At 40.2% G+C, this 14,750-nt stretch overlaps 3 protein-coding genes across 5 annotated transcripts in view; all 3 read right to left on the bottom strand.

Moving 5' to 3' along the window:
• LOC309474891 (uncharacterized protein) overlaps positions 1–14,750 on the bottom strand; it is a gene marked incomplete at its 3' end in the record, with an annotated part of 100,865 nt that overhangs the window by 27,067 nt on the left and 59,048 nt on the right. The window lies entirely within an intron of this gene.
• LOC309476313 (uncharacterized protein) overlaps positions 1–14,750 on the bottom strand; it is a 78,274-nt gene that overhangs the window by 7,469 nt on the left and 56,055 nt on the right. For 2 of the 3 annotated variants that reach the window (XR_014198008.1, XM_082139605.1), the window contains 3 exons: positions 7,406–7,477; positions 4,202–4,522; positions 3,748–4,039 (listed from right to left, as the gene is read on the bottom strand). Coding sequence is in view for 2 of the 3 variants with exons in the window: in XM_082139605.1 (XP_081995731.1) it covers positions 3,748–3,985 (238 nt within the window). In the remaining variant the exon portion in view is untranslated. Of the gene's footprint in view, positions 1–3,747; positions 4,044–4,197; positions 4,523–7,405; positions 7,478–14,750 lie in introns of those variants that run through there. The other variant, XM_082139606.1, reaches the window with a different exon arrangement.
• Positions 14,120–14,750, bottom strand: part of LOC309476238 (uncharacterized protein) — a 52,283-nt gene continuing 51,652 nt past the window's right edge. Inside the window, exon 5 of the mRNA XM_082139508.1 lies at positions 14,120–14,677. Within this exon, the coding sequence (XP_081995634.1) occupies positions 14,661–14,677 (17 nt within the window). The 3' untranslated portion in view covers positions 14,120–14,660. The remainder of the gene's footprint in view (positions 14,678–14,750) is intronic.

The raw sequence follows: 14,750 nt of genomic DNA, 5'->3' as shown, positions 1-14,750 counted from the left end.
GCGCCCAAAACCAGTCATCTGTGGATGAGAATCTGAAAGAACAAGGACTGACGTTGTCCAGCTCCACTTCACAGACGCTAAGTGAAAGGAGAATTTTAGAACGACGGGAAACTCATATGACACTTTATTAACAGGAAGAACAGCTCGTTCTGCGCGCCATATGCCATTACACATGCGCAGTCCTTTCAGTTTCGGTTTTCAGTATGATCAAGTGTTTACATGTGCTCTCGATCGGATTAGAAAAGGAATAAACCACCCCGATCGATTAAGGTGTTTAGATGAAGGCTTTTCTGTCCGATTGAGACGTCAATCCGTTTACTAATGGATTGTTTGTTTGCATGTAAACGTATTGTCGATCGCAGATAGTTCTTCACAAATTTGATACGCTCGTGCTCGTTATGGTGCGGTGTCCTCTACTTTCTGGCAGTGGCAGTATTTTCTGTGGACCCTCGACTGAGCCTGGTTTCTCCCAAGGCTTGCCACTGTCGCCTATTTCGGCTTTGTCGCCTTTGGTTTTTGGCTTGCTTAGTTGGGGACATTTGATTTAATATTCAACAATATTATTGATCTGCCTGCATTGAGACCATTAAATGAGAACTGAACTGAGCTGGACGATGACATCACGGTTCCCTTTCGCAAGGGAACTCCCGCTGCGTCTATACTCGACACTTTGGGGAATGCCTTCGGCATGATGTGTCTGAAGTCTGTAGTGGAACTACTCCAATCTTGATTGGTGCTGTGTCTTTCGTCACTCGTGACGTTGCATGTGACGGTGATCCGGAAGCTATAAAAGGACACCGTCACATAGCCGCGTCAGCTTTCTGTCTTCAGCAAGCGTTCTGTGTGACTGTATTGTCTTATTTGGTGTTGTCTGTCTATCTCAATATATATGGCGAATATAGAGAAACGACTCAGGCAGTGTGCGTCCCCTTGCCCACGCTATTTGAGCGAGGATGACACGCACTCGTTCTGTGTTGTTTGTCTGGGAGTGGAGCATGCACGGGCAGTGCTTGAGGGTGCTGTCTGTGCAAACTGTTTTCAGTTACCTATGAAAAAGCTTTGCTCCCGTTTGAGCCTGTTCGATCAATTAGATCAGGCTCGCGTTCCCAATGCATCAGGTCCCGCGTCTGTCGAGGTAGCGCGCCGCTTGTATGCATGGGATTCGCACGTGGGGCTGGCTATATAATACTGAGACGGTTGCGACCCTTTCTCAGTGTTTATTAACCAGCTCCACTGGTCTCGCGCACGGTTCGGAAGCCCGCGCTGCGGCTTCTTCCGACCGTGTTAAAGACCCGGTGTTTGATTTATCTGGCTCCGAGGAGTTAGATATTATCAACACCGAATCACGTGGATATGGGGATTCGCCACCCCATATTCCCGTTATTGAGGAGTTGCTGGAGGTTGTAACCAGGGCAGTGGCTAAATTAAATGTTGAATGGCCATTTAATCATTTAAGCAGGAAGCGACTAAGAAAAATTAAATGGATGAGCGCTTCCTGCAGACCCAGTCACAATCTACGTGTCAGAGCCTTTCCTTTTTCACTGATCTGCATACTGAGGTATCGAGATCGTGGAAAAATCCATGTTCATCTCAGTTATTTCCCCCCCATGTATACATTTACTCATCCATTAGGGAATTTAATGAGAATGGTTATGAGGTGATGCCTCGAGTTGAGGAATATTTTGCGAAATATTTTCTCCCCGACATTGCGTCACCCCTGATAGCTCAGACACTTCCCTCCAAATCTCGTACATCAAATTTGTTAGGGAAAGCATATATGGCGGTGGGTCGAGCCGGTGCATGCCTACACACGATGGGGTTATTACAGGCATACCAGGCTGACCTCCTCAAAGAGGTGGATGATAACTGGGAGGTCTCACTCGACGGTATTACTGAATTTCGTAGAGTGGCTGACTTATCTCTCCGTATTATTAAAGAGACAGCCCGTGCCATTGACCGTTCTATGGCAGCACTAGTCATCTCAGAGAGACATTTATGGCTAAATCGCTTGGGGATCGGGGAGAAGGACAGGGCCTTCCTTCTCGATGCCCCCTTTCGCCTTCTGGCCTCTTTGGCGATGCGGCAAGAACCGTTGTCGAGAGGCTTCAGGAGGCAGATCGACAATCAGCCCAGTTATCAGTCCAGGTCTCATGGGGTTGCTGCCAGGGGGCAGCCTCATGGGACAGCCGCCAGCTCCTCATATTTTGAGAAGGTTGCCTCTCGTACCCCCCCGTATAAGGCTTGGGGCCAGAGGAAACATTCTCGCACGAAGCCCTCCATACCGAAGACAGGTCTGAGGACTGTCTCTCGGGTTAAGATGGCTTCGACTAAGAGGTCTTGTCGTAACACACGGACCCTTATGGGCGTTCCCCCAGGAGAGCGAGTACAAGAGTCTCGCCCCCTTATGGCGCCTCGGGACACATCAGCTTCCAGCGAACACAAATCGCAGTGTCTGCCCGAAGACGTTGCGGCCCTGTCGAGTTCGCCACCTCTCAGGAGGTCTGTAGAGAGCATATTTCGGTTAGTTCCTGCCAGTTAGCTGCTTCAGGTCACCGAAGCCATTTGGAAATTTATAGCCGAGGCCAGTCTCGAGGGACTGGTCCCCATAATGGCATATTTAGATACCCCGAGGGGTCCTCAAAATATAGCCTAGGGGGTCCTGCTTACAATGGGATAATATTATACAATTATACAATATTATAATATACAAATATTATCTACTAGGGGTGGTTTACATGTCGGCCAGCCCCGAGCAGGGTCGGTTCTTGGAACAGGAAGTCTAGTCCCTTTTAACACAGGAAACCTCAAAGTGGGTTCTTCCTTGGTTAAAGTTGTTTTGGATCTCAAGGTACTGGATCAACCTCAGAGGGGGTTCAGATTCAAGATACCGACTGTCAGTCAGACCAGCTCCGAGGACTGGTCTGTCGTGATAGATCCACAAGCTCCTTAACTCCTCGTTCCCTTCTAACCCCATCACAGGAAGTTTCCGAGTTCCGCTTTTGGGGGAAAAGCGCATCAGTTCCAGATTCTCCCATTCGACCTAGTATTGTATCCCCGCACCTCCTTGGAATGCATGGTCACTGTCCTAGCTCCATGGAGTCTTCAGGGCATCGTCATTCCCGTCCATTGACTACTAGAGCAGACGGTTCAACACCGAGGTGTTGTTCTGAGTCTCGTGAGGTGCTCGGGAATATGGCTCAGAGTCTAGGAAAAATCACTAGTTCCTCTTCAGAGAAACCGTTGAAGAGAAAAGTTTACTGAGTGACGTAAAGTGACGTCATCAACGTCACATAGTTGCTCTAACTGACAAGGCGGACACTCGCAAGCGACCGGAGCAAACTTAATGGAACAACTTGTAATTAAATCAAACATCTGTGAACATTTCTTAAATGCTTTTTGATTGTTTGAATATCATGATGAAGACATGTTTCAATCATTGGTAAACACTGTTGTTACGCAGAACAGTAAAGCTGTGCTTCCCCAGTGCTTTTGATTGCACAATTTGAATGCTATTTTAGAGTCACTTCTTAGAGTGTAATTTTAACATCAAAGCAGGGCAATAATGTTAACGTCTTGAGACTCCCCTTCTTCACAGCATAGTATTGATATGCCGCCTGCACGTTCAAAATTTGAGTATTCTGAACTTATCGGGTTTTAGTACTTTAGTACTGTAGGAAGGGGTTTTCCATAAGCACAAACACAATGCCGAAGTGAACCGAATTGAAAGAGAAATGATATTTAACTCACCGTAGAAAGTGAGAATGAAAATCATCTTCATATAGTTGATGTCAAGTTCATAAACTCCAGCATGTTCAGTTGTGGTGTTTGTGATGGTCAGAGATCCAGTTTTTTTGTCCAGCTTCAGTCTGTCTCTGAATCTCCCATCAAGAACATCATCATATACAATGATTATGTCGGCCCATTTATTGATTTCAGCTATTACAGGTCCATATTCAAAACTCCACTGAATCCGATCGTCATCCATTTCAGTAAGATCATTGTGTAGAGTGACAAAATCTCCCTTATTTACTGATATTTACTGTCTCACAAAACACACACAGAACAAACAGAAACAGTTTTTTTTAGTCATTTGATGGTTTACTAAAATAAGTTTAAATTGGAAATGAATACCATCAAACAACAGAAGCAAAATGGAGTTTGGATTAATACATAAAACAGGTGAAATAAATATTTAACTCACCAGAGACTGTGAGATCGAAAATCTTTCTTGCACTGTTGGTCAGTATTTTATAATATCCAGCATGTTTCATTGTGGTGTTTGTGATGGTCAGAGATCCAGTTTGATTGTCCAGCTTCAGTCTGTCTCTGAATCTTCCATCAAGAACATCATCATATACAGTGATTCTGTCGGCCCGTTTATTGATTTCAGCTATTAAAGTGATGCTATATCCAAACTTCCACTGGATCAGATCATCATCCACCATTTCAGTATCAGAGTTTAGAGTGACTGAATCTCCCTCTTTCACTGACACTAGCCAAACACCATTAACTCCAAACACTCCTGAAAACAGTTTTTCACAGATTAAAGCTTTAAAATCACTTGATGTTGTTTTAATGAAGCTTCACTAAAATATATTTAATCATTTAACTGTGAAATTAATAATAAAAATAGGGCATATTCTGGCTCTAGTGATGAACATTTTGTAAGCTTTATATCCTAATCGATAAACACATCAGAAACACTTTTGGCAGAATTCGAATGTCCTTGTGTTATTCCGCCTGAGGGTGGCAATCTAATGATGATTGACAGACTTTACACACAAAAAACGCATAGAAATGGCATTATGTAGTATTTATTACGTCCGAATGTTGTTTTAGAAAATTGCAAGTTGTGTAGCCTAATTCCATTGAGGAAAACAAAGTCATGTTTATTCTCAGAACAAACATAAAACAAACACAAAAGAACTGCTGTAAATAAAGGCTATTCACATAAGCTTGTTTAAATTAAAGGGTTTATGCTTTCTTTAATTTCATACGCTACTCCATATAGGGAGAACAGACACGCCAAATAGTTACTGACCTGATACAGACTAACATACACATAGCTGAAGCAGACTGATATCGTTGTGTTCTAGAGCAAGGTTTACATAAGGTAAATAAGCGGGTCAGTCTGAAATCTGCACTAATGGTTCTCAATTAGAGCGCGCTGCAGTTCCATTTTCCACCACAGATTTACATTGGAAGACTGTGTGGCGCTGTTGAGCTGAGGAGGATCTGAGACCGGCTGCCCTGCTTGGTATCATGAATACATGCCTGTCGAATCTATGCGCTTCATTTTAATATATATTGCTCACTTTACGACTTTAACCCTTTCATGTATAGAGGTAATTACAGTGGACAGCTATTAAAAAAGCATTGTATTGCATTTGCATGGGCTTGATGGCATAGTTGCATATCAACCTCTTCAGTAGACCCTGGTGCATCATCCTATACATTGCCACCAAGTGGCAAGCCATTGTTTTTCGAATTTTTTCCCCTCCAAACCGGCCAAATGGCCAATGGTCAATCAGAAATGCCAAGTTGCTCCTGAATATCCACCCATTCCTTCTATCCTAGGAGATTTTAGATTGGGAGAAAATTCTGAGTAATCATCTGTCCACTATAGTGGTCCTCACACATCAATGGCTATATTTGATCTACAATTCATACTATTACTGTGACTTTTGTTTTTGAAAACTGTTTTTGACTGTAAATAAATGTATTTGTGTTATTAGAATGTAATTTGACATTTAACATTAAACATCAAAAAAGTATTGTGATTACATAATGTATGTGACTTGTAATGCATTACTTTACTCACTACTTCAAAAATTCAAATTAAATCAAAAATATGGATTGCTGAATCTCCTGTCTGCAAAACAAATTTACCATTGGGTACTAATAAAGACACCTTGACCTTGAAAAAAGTAATCTGATTACGTAATGCACATTACTTTTAATGGATTACTTCACTCGTAACATCAAAAAGTAATCTGATTACATAATGCACATTAGTTGTAATGCATTACTTGTTAGATCAAAAAGTAATCCGTTTACATAATGCATGTTTACATCTGATTACATAATGCACGTTACTTGTAACGCATAACTTAATTCATAACATCAACAAAGTAATCTGATTGCGTTGTGCATGTTACTTGTAATGCGTTACCCAACACTGCTCATTTCAGATGAGATTGAAAACACCCGATCGGTTTTCTCAGAGGAGAGCTATGTTAGAAATGTGTCCATCTTGAACATAATCAGAATTATCAGCTAATAAGGGTAAATTGACATATTCCGGTAAACTGGAGGGAGCATCTGAGTGGTTTCCTCAGTTGTACCTTGACAGGTTGTAGAGATCTCTGATGGAATCACGTCCTCATGTTCTGATATCAAAGATACGTGAAGATCAATTGCCTTTGAAATATTTCACATTTATTTTTTGTATATATTTTATAGTTTTCACATGATTTTATATAATTTTATTGATTGGTTTGTTAAATACACACAATATTGCTGTGTTATTACTGTATTATGTTTAATACAGTATCTCTTCAGTTTAAACCATAAATGCATGCTCTCTACTCATTTCAATGTGTAAAAAAAAAAAAAAAAAAAAATTCAAATCTTGTTTTTCATGCCCTAAGAGCAATAAAAACACATATGAAAAAAAAATCCTGATTGAGGTTATCATAATTCATTTATGAAAGGGTTAAATAGTCTAGAAAAACCAAAAATATATTTATTGCAAAATGCTGAACACATTTATTAAGCGTAGCGTTTGTTCTGGCTGGACACGTTAGTCAAGCTCGCATCAGCTGATCCACGTCTACCTATAGGAATACGATGCCTATCACTGTATTCATATATAAGCTCCTTCAGTATTATCCACAGCTATCGCATTTCTCAGGAGTGAATTACCCTCCTCCCTCCCCAGCTCCTCCTCTCATCAGTCAGGATTTGGCTTTCTGATTGCCCTTTGAATCAGAATAAAGTCTCGAATTATGTACTTAAATCTTGAATTAATGATATCTGCAATACCTTCATGTTGGTTCTGTTCTGTTTACCCTAAGGGGAGTTATTGCTGCTCTTATCCATGCTATCGGCTGCATGGATGCGCAGGGAGTTCTCGCCCAGAACAGAACCATACCGTCAATCCTAACTATATGCTAATGCTCTATCGTATTTGACGATAGTGGTCCCTCCTGACAGAAATATTTTATTTAATGAAATCAATCCCTAATAACTGAGTATAAACCTGAATTTAAACTTTTAATAAAATAAATAAAATAAAAAAATAAAAAGATTAAATACTTCTATATGAGAATAACAGTGAATATTTTTTAACCACATGATATCAGAACAGAAACAACTGAAGTCATAAAAACACATTTAAACTCACCATCCAGACGCCAGAAACTCAAGCATAGCAAAACAGGGAGAAACATCTTCATCGGTTTCAGTCCACAAATATATGAAGCTGCTCTGTAGTGAAGTGAAGTGAAACTCCACCGTCAGCTAAAATAACTGCACATCTTTAAGTGTTAATGGGTGTGACCATCTAGCTCTATCTTAGCTGATTAATTCACACTCTGAACATTGTCAGTTTGTCACTTTGAGCTCCAGTAGGCCTCCAATTCCTGTAAGTCACAGATGACACTTTCAACAGAAATAAACTGACCCATAATGTGTTAAAAACATCTTAAAGCAACAGTTTGATCTTGTCATGAGATCCTGTGAGTGTTTGGCTCTGCTCTCTCCTGTAACTCTCTTGAGGACGTTTGTACTTCATTTCTTACCAAATGTCTCGATTGTTTCTCCTCTCAGACTGATTTCAGTTTCTCTAATGGTTTTATGGAGCAGGAACAGATCGCCTGCTATAACTGTATGTATGAAAGTGTTCTCTGATATCTTCATATGATTAATATTCAACAGCTATGGATTATGACCCTGATGTGATGCTCTAAATCAGCGGTTCCAAATTCCAGTCCTCGTGACCCACTGCTCTGCACATTTTGTATGTCTCCCTTATTTAGCACACCTGAACCAGACCATCAGCTCATTAGGAGAGACTCCATGAACTGAACTGAGTGTGTCAGATAAGAGAGACATAAAAAATGTGCAGAGCAGTGGGTCACGAGGACTGGAATTGGGAACCACTACTCTAAATGCTCACTTTATTCAGAGTGAACACCACATTAGTGAGACGCTCACACAAAAACACTGAAACTGTGCAACAATTTCTCACACGGCTCAGACAAGCTCAGGGTTCATACGGGTGCTTGAAATCCTTGAAAATGCTTGAATTTTGATGTGTTTTCAAGGTTTGAAAAGTGCTTACATTTTGGATAAAATGCTTGAAAATGCTTGAAATTGTAACTTTATTTCTTTCACAACAAATACCTATCTGACTGAATAGTTTGTTTATTAAATGGAGAAATAAAATGTAGCCCTTCAGATACAGAGCGATTTGCGCTACACTGGCCATAGCAAAAGTAGGCAGAGTTTTAATTTTGATTTCCGCCCTTATTTGGATGCCCCATTTTTATTGGCAGCGCGGCTAATCGTCACAGAGCGCAGCGGCAAAAGTTAAACCATTTTTAACTTTGACCGCGTGCGCACAAGCTCGTAAATGCTGCGCTCCACTTTGGTCAACGCAACAACAAAATGTCCTCGCGCGGCACAAGCCATTGAAATAAATGGTGTCATAGCACAGCGGTGATAATGTAATGTTAGTATTGCATGTCCGTTATGGCACGTTCACTTGTGGAATATGCAGTGAACATAGCCAAAGTTACAGCACAGTAAACCTGCAAACGTTAGCCCAGTGCATGACAACAATCGTTGATTGCTGAACAGAAATCGTGTCAGATGGAGTGTCATACAAATAGCCTACTGTAAGGTCGAGGATGGCCTTATGCAATACTAACACTGCTCTATTCCAGTAGATAAATGTATATGTCTTGGCAATGAAATACATTTTTTATTATAATGTGTCCCAAAACCAAGGCCTGTAAAATATTTCTGTTCAAATCCTATGTCGTCTTATTTTCAGCCCTTGAAATTACTTCAGTTTTACAGCCTGAAAATCACATTATCTGGGAAGCAATATTTGGACATTAAGATTTATTTACATTAAGGCATTATTTACTTAGTGATATATTTTGAAAAATAAAACTTGTGATTTGCTTAAATATCTGATCCTTCTGCTATTACGAAACACAATTTTGGCTGTTTATACTGTTGCATTATCTCTTTTAATGTGATAAAAACACAAAATAATAATTTTGACTATTGGTATGTAATTTACGGTGGTGTAAGGTGCTGGAAAAAGCTGTAAAATGGACCTTGAAAGTGCTTGAATTTGACCTTGGAAAAGGTGTACGAATCCTGAAGCTGCTAAAAACTGACTTCAGAGCTGACAAAGATAATCAGTTACGAGATGCTGTTTTGAGCAAATGTTTGGATATGAGGAGGGCAAATAAAGCAATAATTCGGGGCCGGTGCCCAATTCACCTCTAGACGAGTTCCTTCAAGGTATGAAATAGGGTTTCGATCAGCTGGATCTTACAGCACAGGCCAGAGGAATCACAACATCTGTTGTTCAAAACGGGACATATCGTGCCAGCGAGCAAAATCAACATGAAGTCACATCAGCACTCGCAGGTATTGAGGGAGTGGAGAATATCTCTGATGATATTATTATACTTGCTCCAAACCAAGACACACACGATCAGAGATGACATGCAGTCTAGCAGAGGCTCATAGACTGTGGATTGACACTCAACATAATACAATGTGAACAAGCTAGTGTTCATGGGAATGTTTCTTTCTGAAAAGGGGATTGACCGACCGCTGAAAGGGTTCATGCTGTGGTTGAGGCCAGAGAAACACAGAAGTTGGCTTCACCGTCACAGGGCTAGAGATTCACAGCTTGAGGTAGAGGACCAAGATCTGATAGGACAAGAAAAGACCAAGATCCATAAACTATTGTGTCCAAAAAGAAATTATGTTCACAATATAAAAGTAATACTATGTTTGTGAAGAAATGATTTAGTGAGAAAGCAAATGACCCTCCAGCTGAACAGAAAAAACAATCAGACAGAACTAGTCGAGTCAAACTCCTGATAACATGTCAGTTCAGGGTGAGACACTAGGTGGCGCTCTGCTGAAATGGATCAAATATACATCAAATCTGTTTTCCTCCAGGAGGCGCTGGACATAAAACATGGAGAGACTCTTGAACCTCAGAGTGACATAACTTTATTGATAAATTCAATATCACATTTGCAATTGTGCTAATGTTCAGAAAAACAACACTCTCGCTTATGTGATATTGCTTAACTTGTGCTTGTGACATAACCATAAAAATATATGAAGTGTCAAAAATATTTTATCCTCATATCTTGACTTTAGTGGTCATTCTAACTATATTATAATAGGATACATCATGCAGTGAAAGCGTGTACTCTCAAAGTTTATTATGGAGGAAAACAAAAAAAAAGCAGCAAACTATTAATACACACAGCAACCACAAACATCCAGCAGAAGCGGTTTACTCACGTGACAGATCAAACCCAAGTTTTGTACCAATAATACAAACATGAAAAATATCGAAGGGTCCATTTACACTCTAAAACCAGTGAATAACATTTATAGTGTTTGCCTGCATTGTTACAACCAAATTCATGAGTGAATGTTAATGAGAAAAAGCACTGTAACCTGTAAATGTTATTGTTCATTTAGAGAAATTTGCAGTTGTTATCAGAGATTTGGGGTTTGGAAAATCTGGGTTTACAACAAGATCTCTAGGTTTTATGAATGTATAGACTTTGGTATTTTGTCAAATCCGAGCAAAATAACACCTTTGAAACACATGTTAGTTTACCTTGGTCTTCTCTTCTGAAGAAACTGAGAAGTGTAGAGGCCTGGATCAATGTTTCCCTGAAATACAAGTATGACAAGTGTACACTATAATCCTGTATACTAACGGTAACAAGGCTCAGAAAAAAAAAAAAGAAATTTTTTTCACAAGTCTCCAAAAAAAGCCTCTGAACCACTGAGCGCCTCCTGCTGGATGAACTGTCGATCTATCAGAAAAAGAATGTACAATTAATGAGAAATTAACTAATAATGTTGCAGGAGACCCGGCCGACAGATTAACTGTAACGCCGGTTTCACACACACTCCGTGTGCAGTGTGTATGCAGTGCAGGAGCAGCACGCGCTGTTGTGCTTTCACATGTGCTGCGTTTGCAGTGCGCAACTGATCTACGGCTGTACCACAAACACAACATTTCTCTATTTCAAATCACTTTTTATTATCAGCGTCTTTTATAAAATAATATGAAAAAGTGTGATTCTATTTGTGCACAGTAGTTATAGGTCTAGACTCTTTCACGTTTAAAGTCAATATACTTAAAAAACGTATTAGGCCTATTCAATGCATTACTTCTATATAGATTTATATATTATAGGGATGGTTCGGAGTAATTTCAACCTAGGGTCCTTTGCACCATGACCTCGAGCCAAACACCCCCCAGAAGCTTTTTTTCCCTTGGTTGAACATTATTAAAGTCAGAGCTTATTTAGAGATATCACCCGAATGGCTTAGTGCAGGCGCTAACGGATCCAAGGCTTTATCTCGTAAATTACCCCACTAATAATGCCCAGAATGGTACCAAACTTCTACAGTAGTACAAATAGGTTCTGTACTAAAAAAGAGGCATTGGAAAGTTTGTAAGTACATCAGGAGTTTATTTAGATAACACTTGCCTGATGGCTTATGCTACCGTAAAATTCCTGGCAGAAAGCGATGCATAAGGATGTAGTGTAAACACTTGTGAGTTTTGCAAAGGACTTTTACGGGCTTTTCCCAAATCACAGAAGTGACCTCAACGTCCAGGTTAGCAGTAGCATTAGCCATCAGACAAGTGTTATTTAAATAAACTCTTGATGTACTTACAAACTTTCCAATGCCTCGTTTTATGGAGTGGATCCTTGCTGTCCTCGTTGGTGTGAGTGTTGTGGACCTCAGTTACACAGTGAGGTTGTGGTCAGCTGATGGGTCTGTAGGAGATACAAGGATCTCCATCTTTGCACAGATGACCTGTAGATGATGCTCCTTCATCCAGGCAGAGATGTCTGAATACAAGCTGACAGGATCATCAGGTGGAAATTACAGATAGAGCTTCATGTCTTCTGCATAGCAATGGTAGTGTCACGGTATTGAGAGAAGCAGACAGGCAAGTAGTTCAATAACAGGTTTTATTTGAACAGGGGCACGGAGTGGAACAGCAGAGATGACTGATGAGTAGATATTGAGGAACTTCAACTAGATAATGAACTTAGCTGGATGGTGATCTTGATCTCTTGTATGTAGATGATGACTGTGGATACAGCGGGCGGTCAATGGAGGATGGAGGATGGAGGATGGAGGATGGAGGATGGAGGATGGAGGATGGAGGATGGAGGATGGAGGATGGAGGATGGAGGATGGAGGATGGAGGAGAAACACTGAAGAGGAATCTTCGAGGTAAGTCGCAAACTGGTAAGTGTTTGGTTCGAGTCTGTGAGATCACATAGGGATGAGACCAGACCACGAAGTGAAAGAGAAGTGCCTCCTTATAGTGTGTAGATGATGATGTGCAGGTGCTGATGTAATTTGGTGATCCGGTGATGGCTGATAGTGCGCAGGTGAGAAACAAGAGGGATGCTGGGACGTGTAGTGCCGTTGAGGTGTGTGACAGGTAGGAGAAGCCATGCACATTTATGATCATTCCCAAAACAGTGGTAATGTTAACTGCTTTGATTGGAATTTTAACTTAATTTTCTACTATATGGTTGTTAAGGTTGTTTTTTGTACAACTTTTAGAGAAAAAAAAATTGAGACCGAAGGTAAGCTGTACCAGAAATATTTTATTCTTACAGTTTTAACTGTATGTTACACTGGTTCAGTTCTATACAGAAGAGAACATGACGTTTTTCACATTGGTCTGCAGAAAAACAGCGACGGGCCGAATGGAAATGTAATGGACTCTCTGACAGTAGATGGCGCTTATGGATCAGCAGAAATAAAGCTGTTTCACTGGTAACCTCTGAACACAATGCAGCGTTGTGCTTATAAAACACAGTCCAGCTCAAAAGATTGCTTTAACTTCACTGTAGTTTGCCAACATACAAGCTAGTAAGAATTCAATACAATTTCTCCATTGACACTTGGGGTATAAGCCATAAAAACGTAACCATGGTAGACTTAAAACCAGCTACGGCTGTACTAAGCGATTGTATATGCTCATATAAACGCCAAAAGTTCATGAGGCACTAACCTTGTTTTGAGATAAATGCCTTGTATTCGCGATGTCTTGGATAAGTACTTCATAACCCACAATCCTGAACAATGCCACAATCCCACAGTGATGCATCTGATTGGTGGAACTCGTGTAATGCATCAGACCGGTGGCGTGGTGCACTTTCTGGTTTGCTGACCATGACTTTTTAATTTTCACTTGTTGTGGATATTAAGAAAATACATTAAATGTTATTAAAATTAAGGATGAACTATAACTTCATGAATAAAATGAGCATGGACCACAAGTGGGAAATTGTTGAGGCATTTGTCAGCAACCTGCCTGTGGGCCGCTGAAACTGATGAGCAGAACGCCGTGGACCGCCAGATCTGCACCCGTGAAAGAACTGCTATTAACTGCACATTCACTATATACAATTCACTGGAGGAAAAAGTTCGCGTGGCCGTTGTCAGATTTGGAAGTCGCTCAAAAGGCTCTTTCGCGGTTGTGGCTTCAGTCAACTTCAGTGAGGCGTGGTGGTTTATGGGATGAGTAGTTCCTTCGCTCGGAAATGAAAATATGTACACAATCTTGTACCTTTGACTTTTTTTGGATTTTTTCTTCGTTTTTTCACTCGAAATGATATGTTGTATGCTTATGAGTTCAGCCGTAGCTGGTTATCCTCAGACATGCTCTAATACTCTTTAGATACGGATTTTTCCAAACCGTCTACTTACGGCACCTAAGCTCTCTCAGGCTGTGGGCGGGACTGTGATGCTCTATAACTCCTGATAACATGTGAGTTCAGGGTGAGCCACTAGATGGAGGTGTTGCTCCTCAGACGAGACCACAGAGACAAATCACACTAGAGATTTAAAGACTTTATCGTTCCCTGTTGGAGGAAATGGAGCATCGATATGTTGTGTTTATGTATTTCACTGTGATCTCAAAGTATTTTCTTGGGTTAAAGGAGAAGCTGTTTGTTTATTATTGTAGATAGAAAAACAGTACGAATATCAGTATAGTTAAATAATATTTTAATAATGTAAAGCTTTATAAGTTCCACACTTCTGAACATGGAGAGACTCTTGAACCTCAGAGTGAAAAACTTTATTGATAAAGGCAAGAAAATACATACAGTAAATATACAGCAGTAGTAAAGTGAGATCTGTGTCTCTTTATTCATTTTTTTTTTTGGTATCTGAGAGAAATATAAACAATAAAGTGAAATATAAACAAAGTGACACTGTTAAAATCTGACACTGAAAGAGAGCACAAACTCAAATAATCATCAGTATTTATTATGAAAAAAAAAACACTAGAAGAACAAAAACACACTTGAAGAACCTTTAAAGTTCAGCGTTCTGCTTTAGATTTCGATACTTCCTGAAAAAGATGAACATAAAAAGCCATAAATTAATAAATCTCACAGATAATTATATATGCAATATCAGTTTGT

This window comes from Leuciscus leuciscus (genome assembly GCF_965113295.1).
Source record: "Leuciscus leuciscus genome assembly, chromosome: 15".
NCBI lineage: Eukaryota > Metazoa > Chordata > Actinopteri > Cypriniformes > Leuciscidae > Leuciscus > Leuciscus leuciscus.
This window is presented reverse-complemented; position numbering and strand designations above follow the sequence as displayed.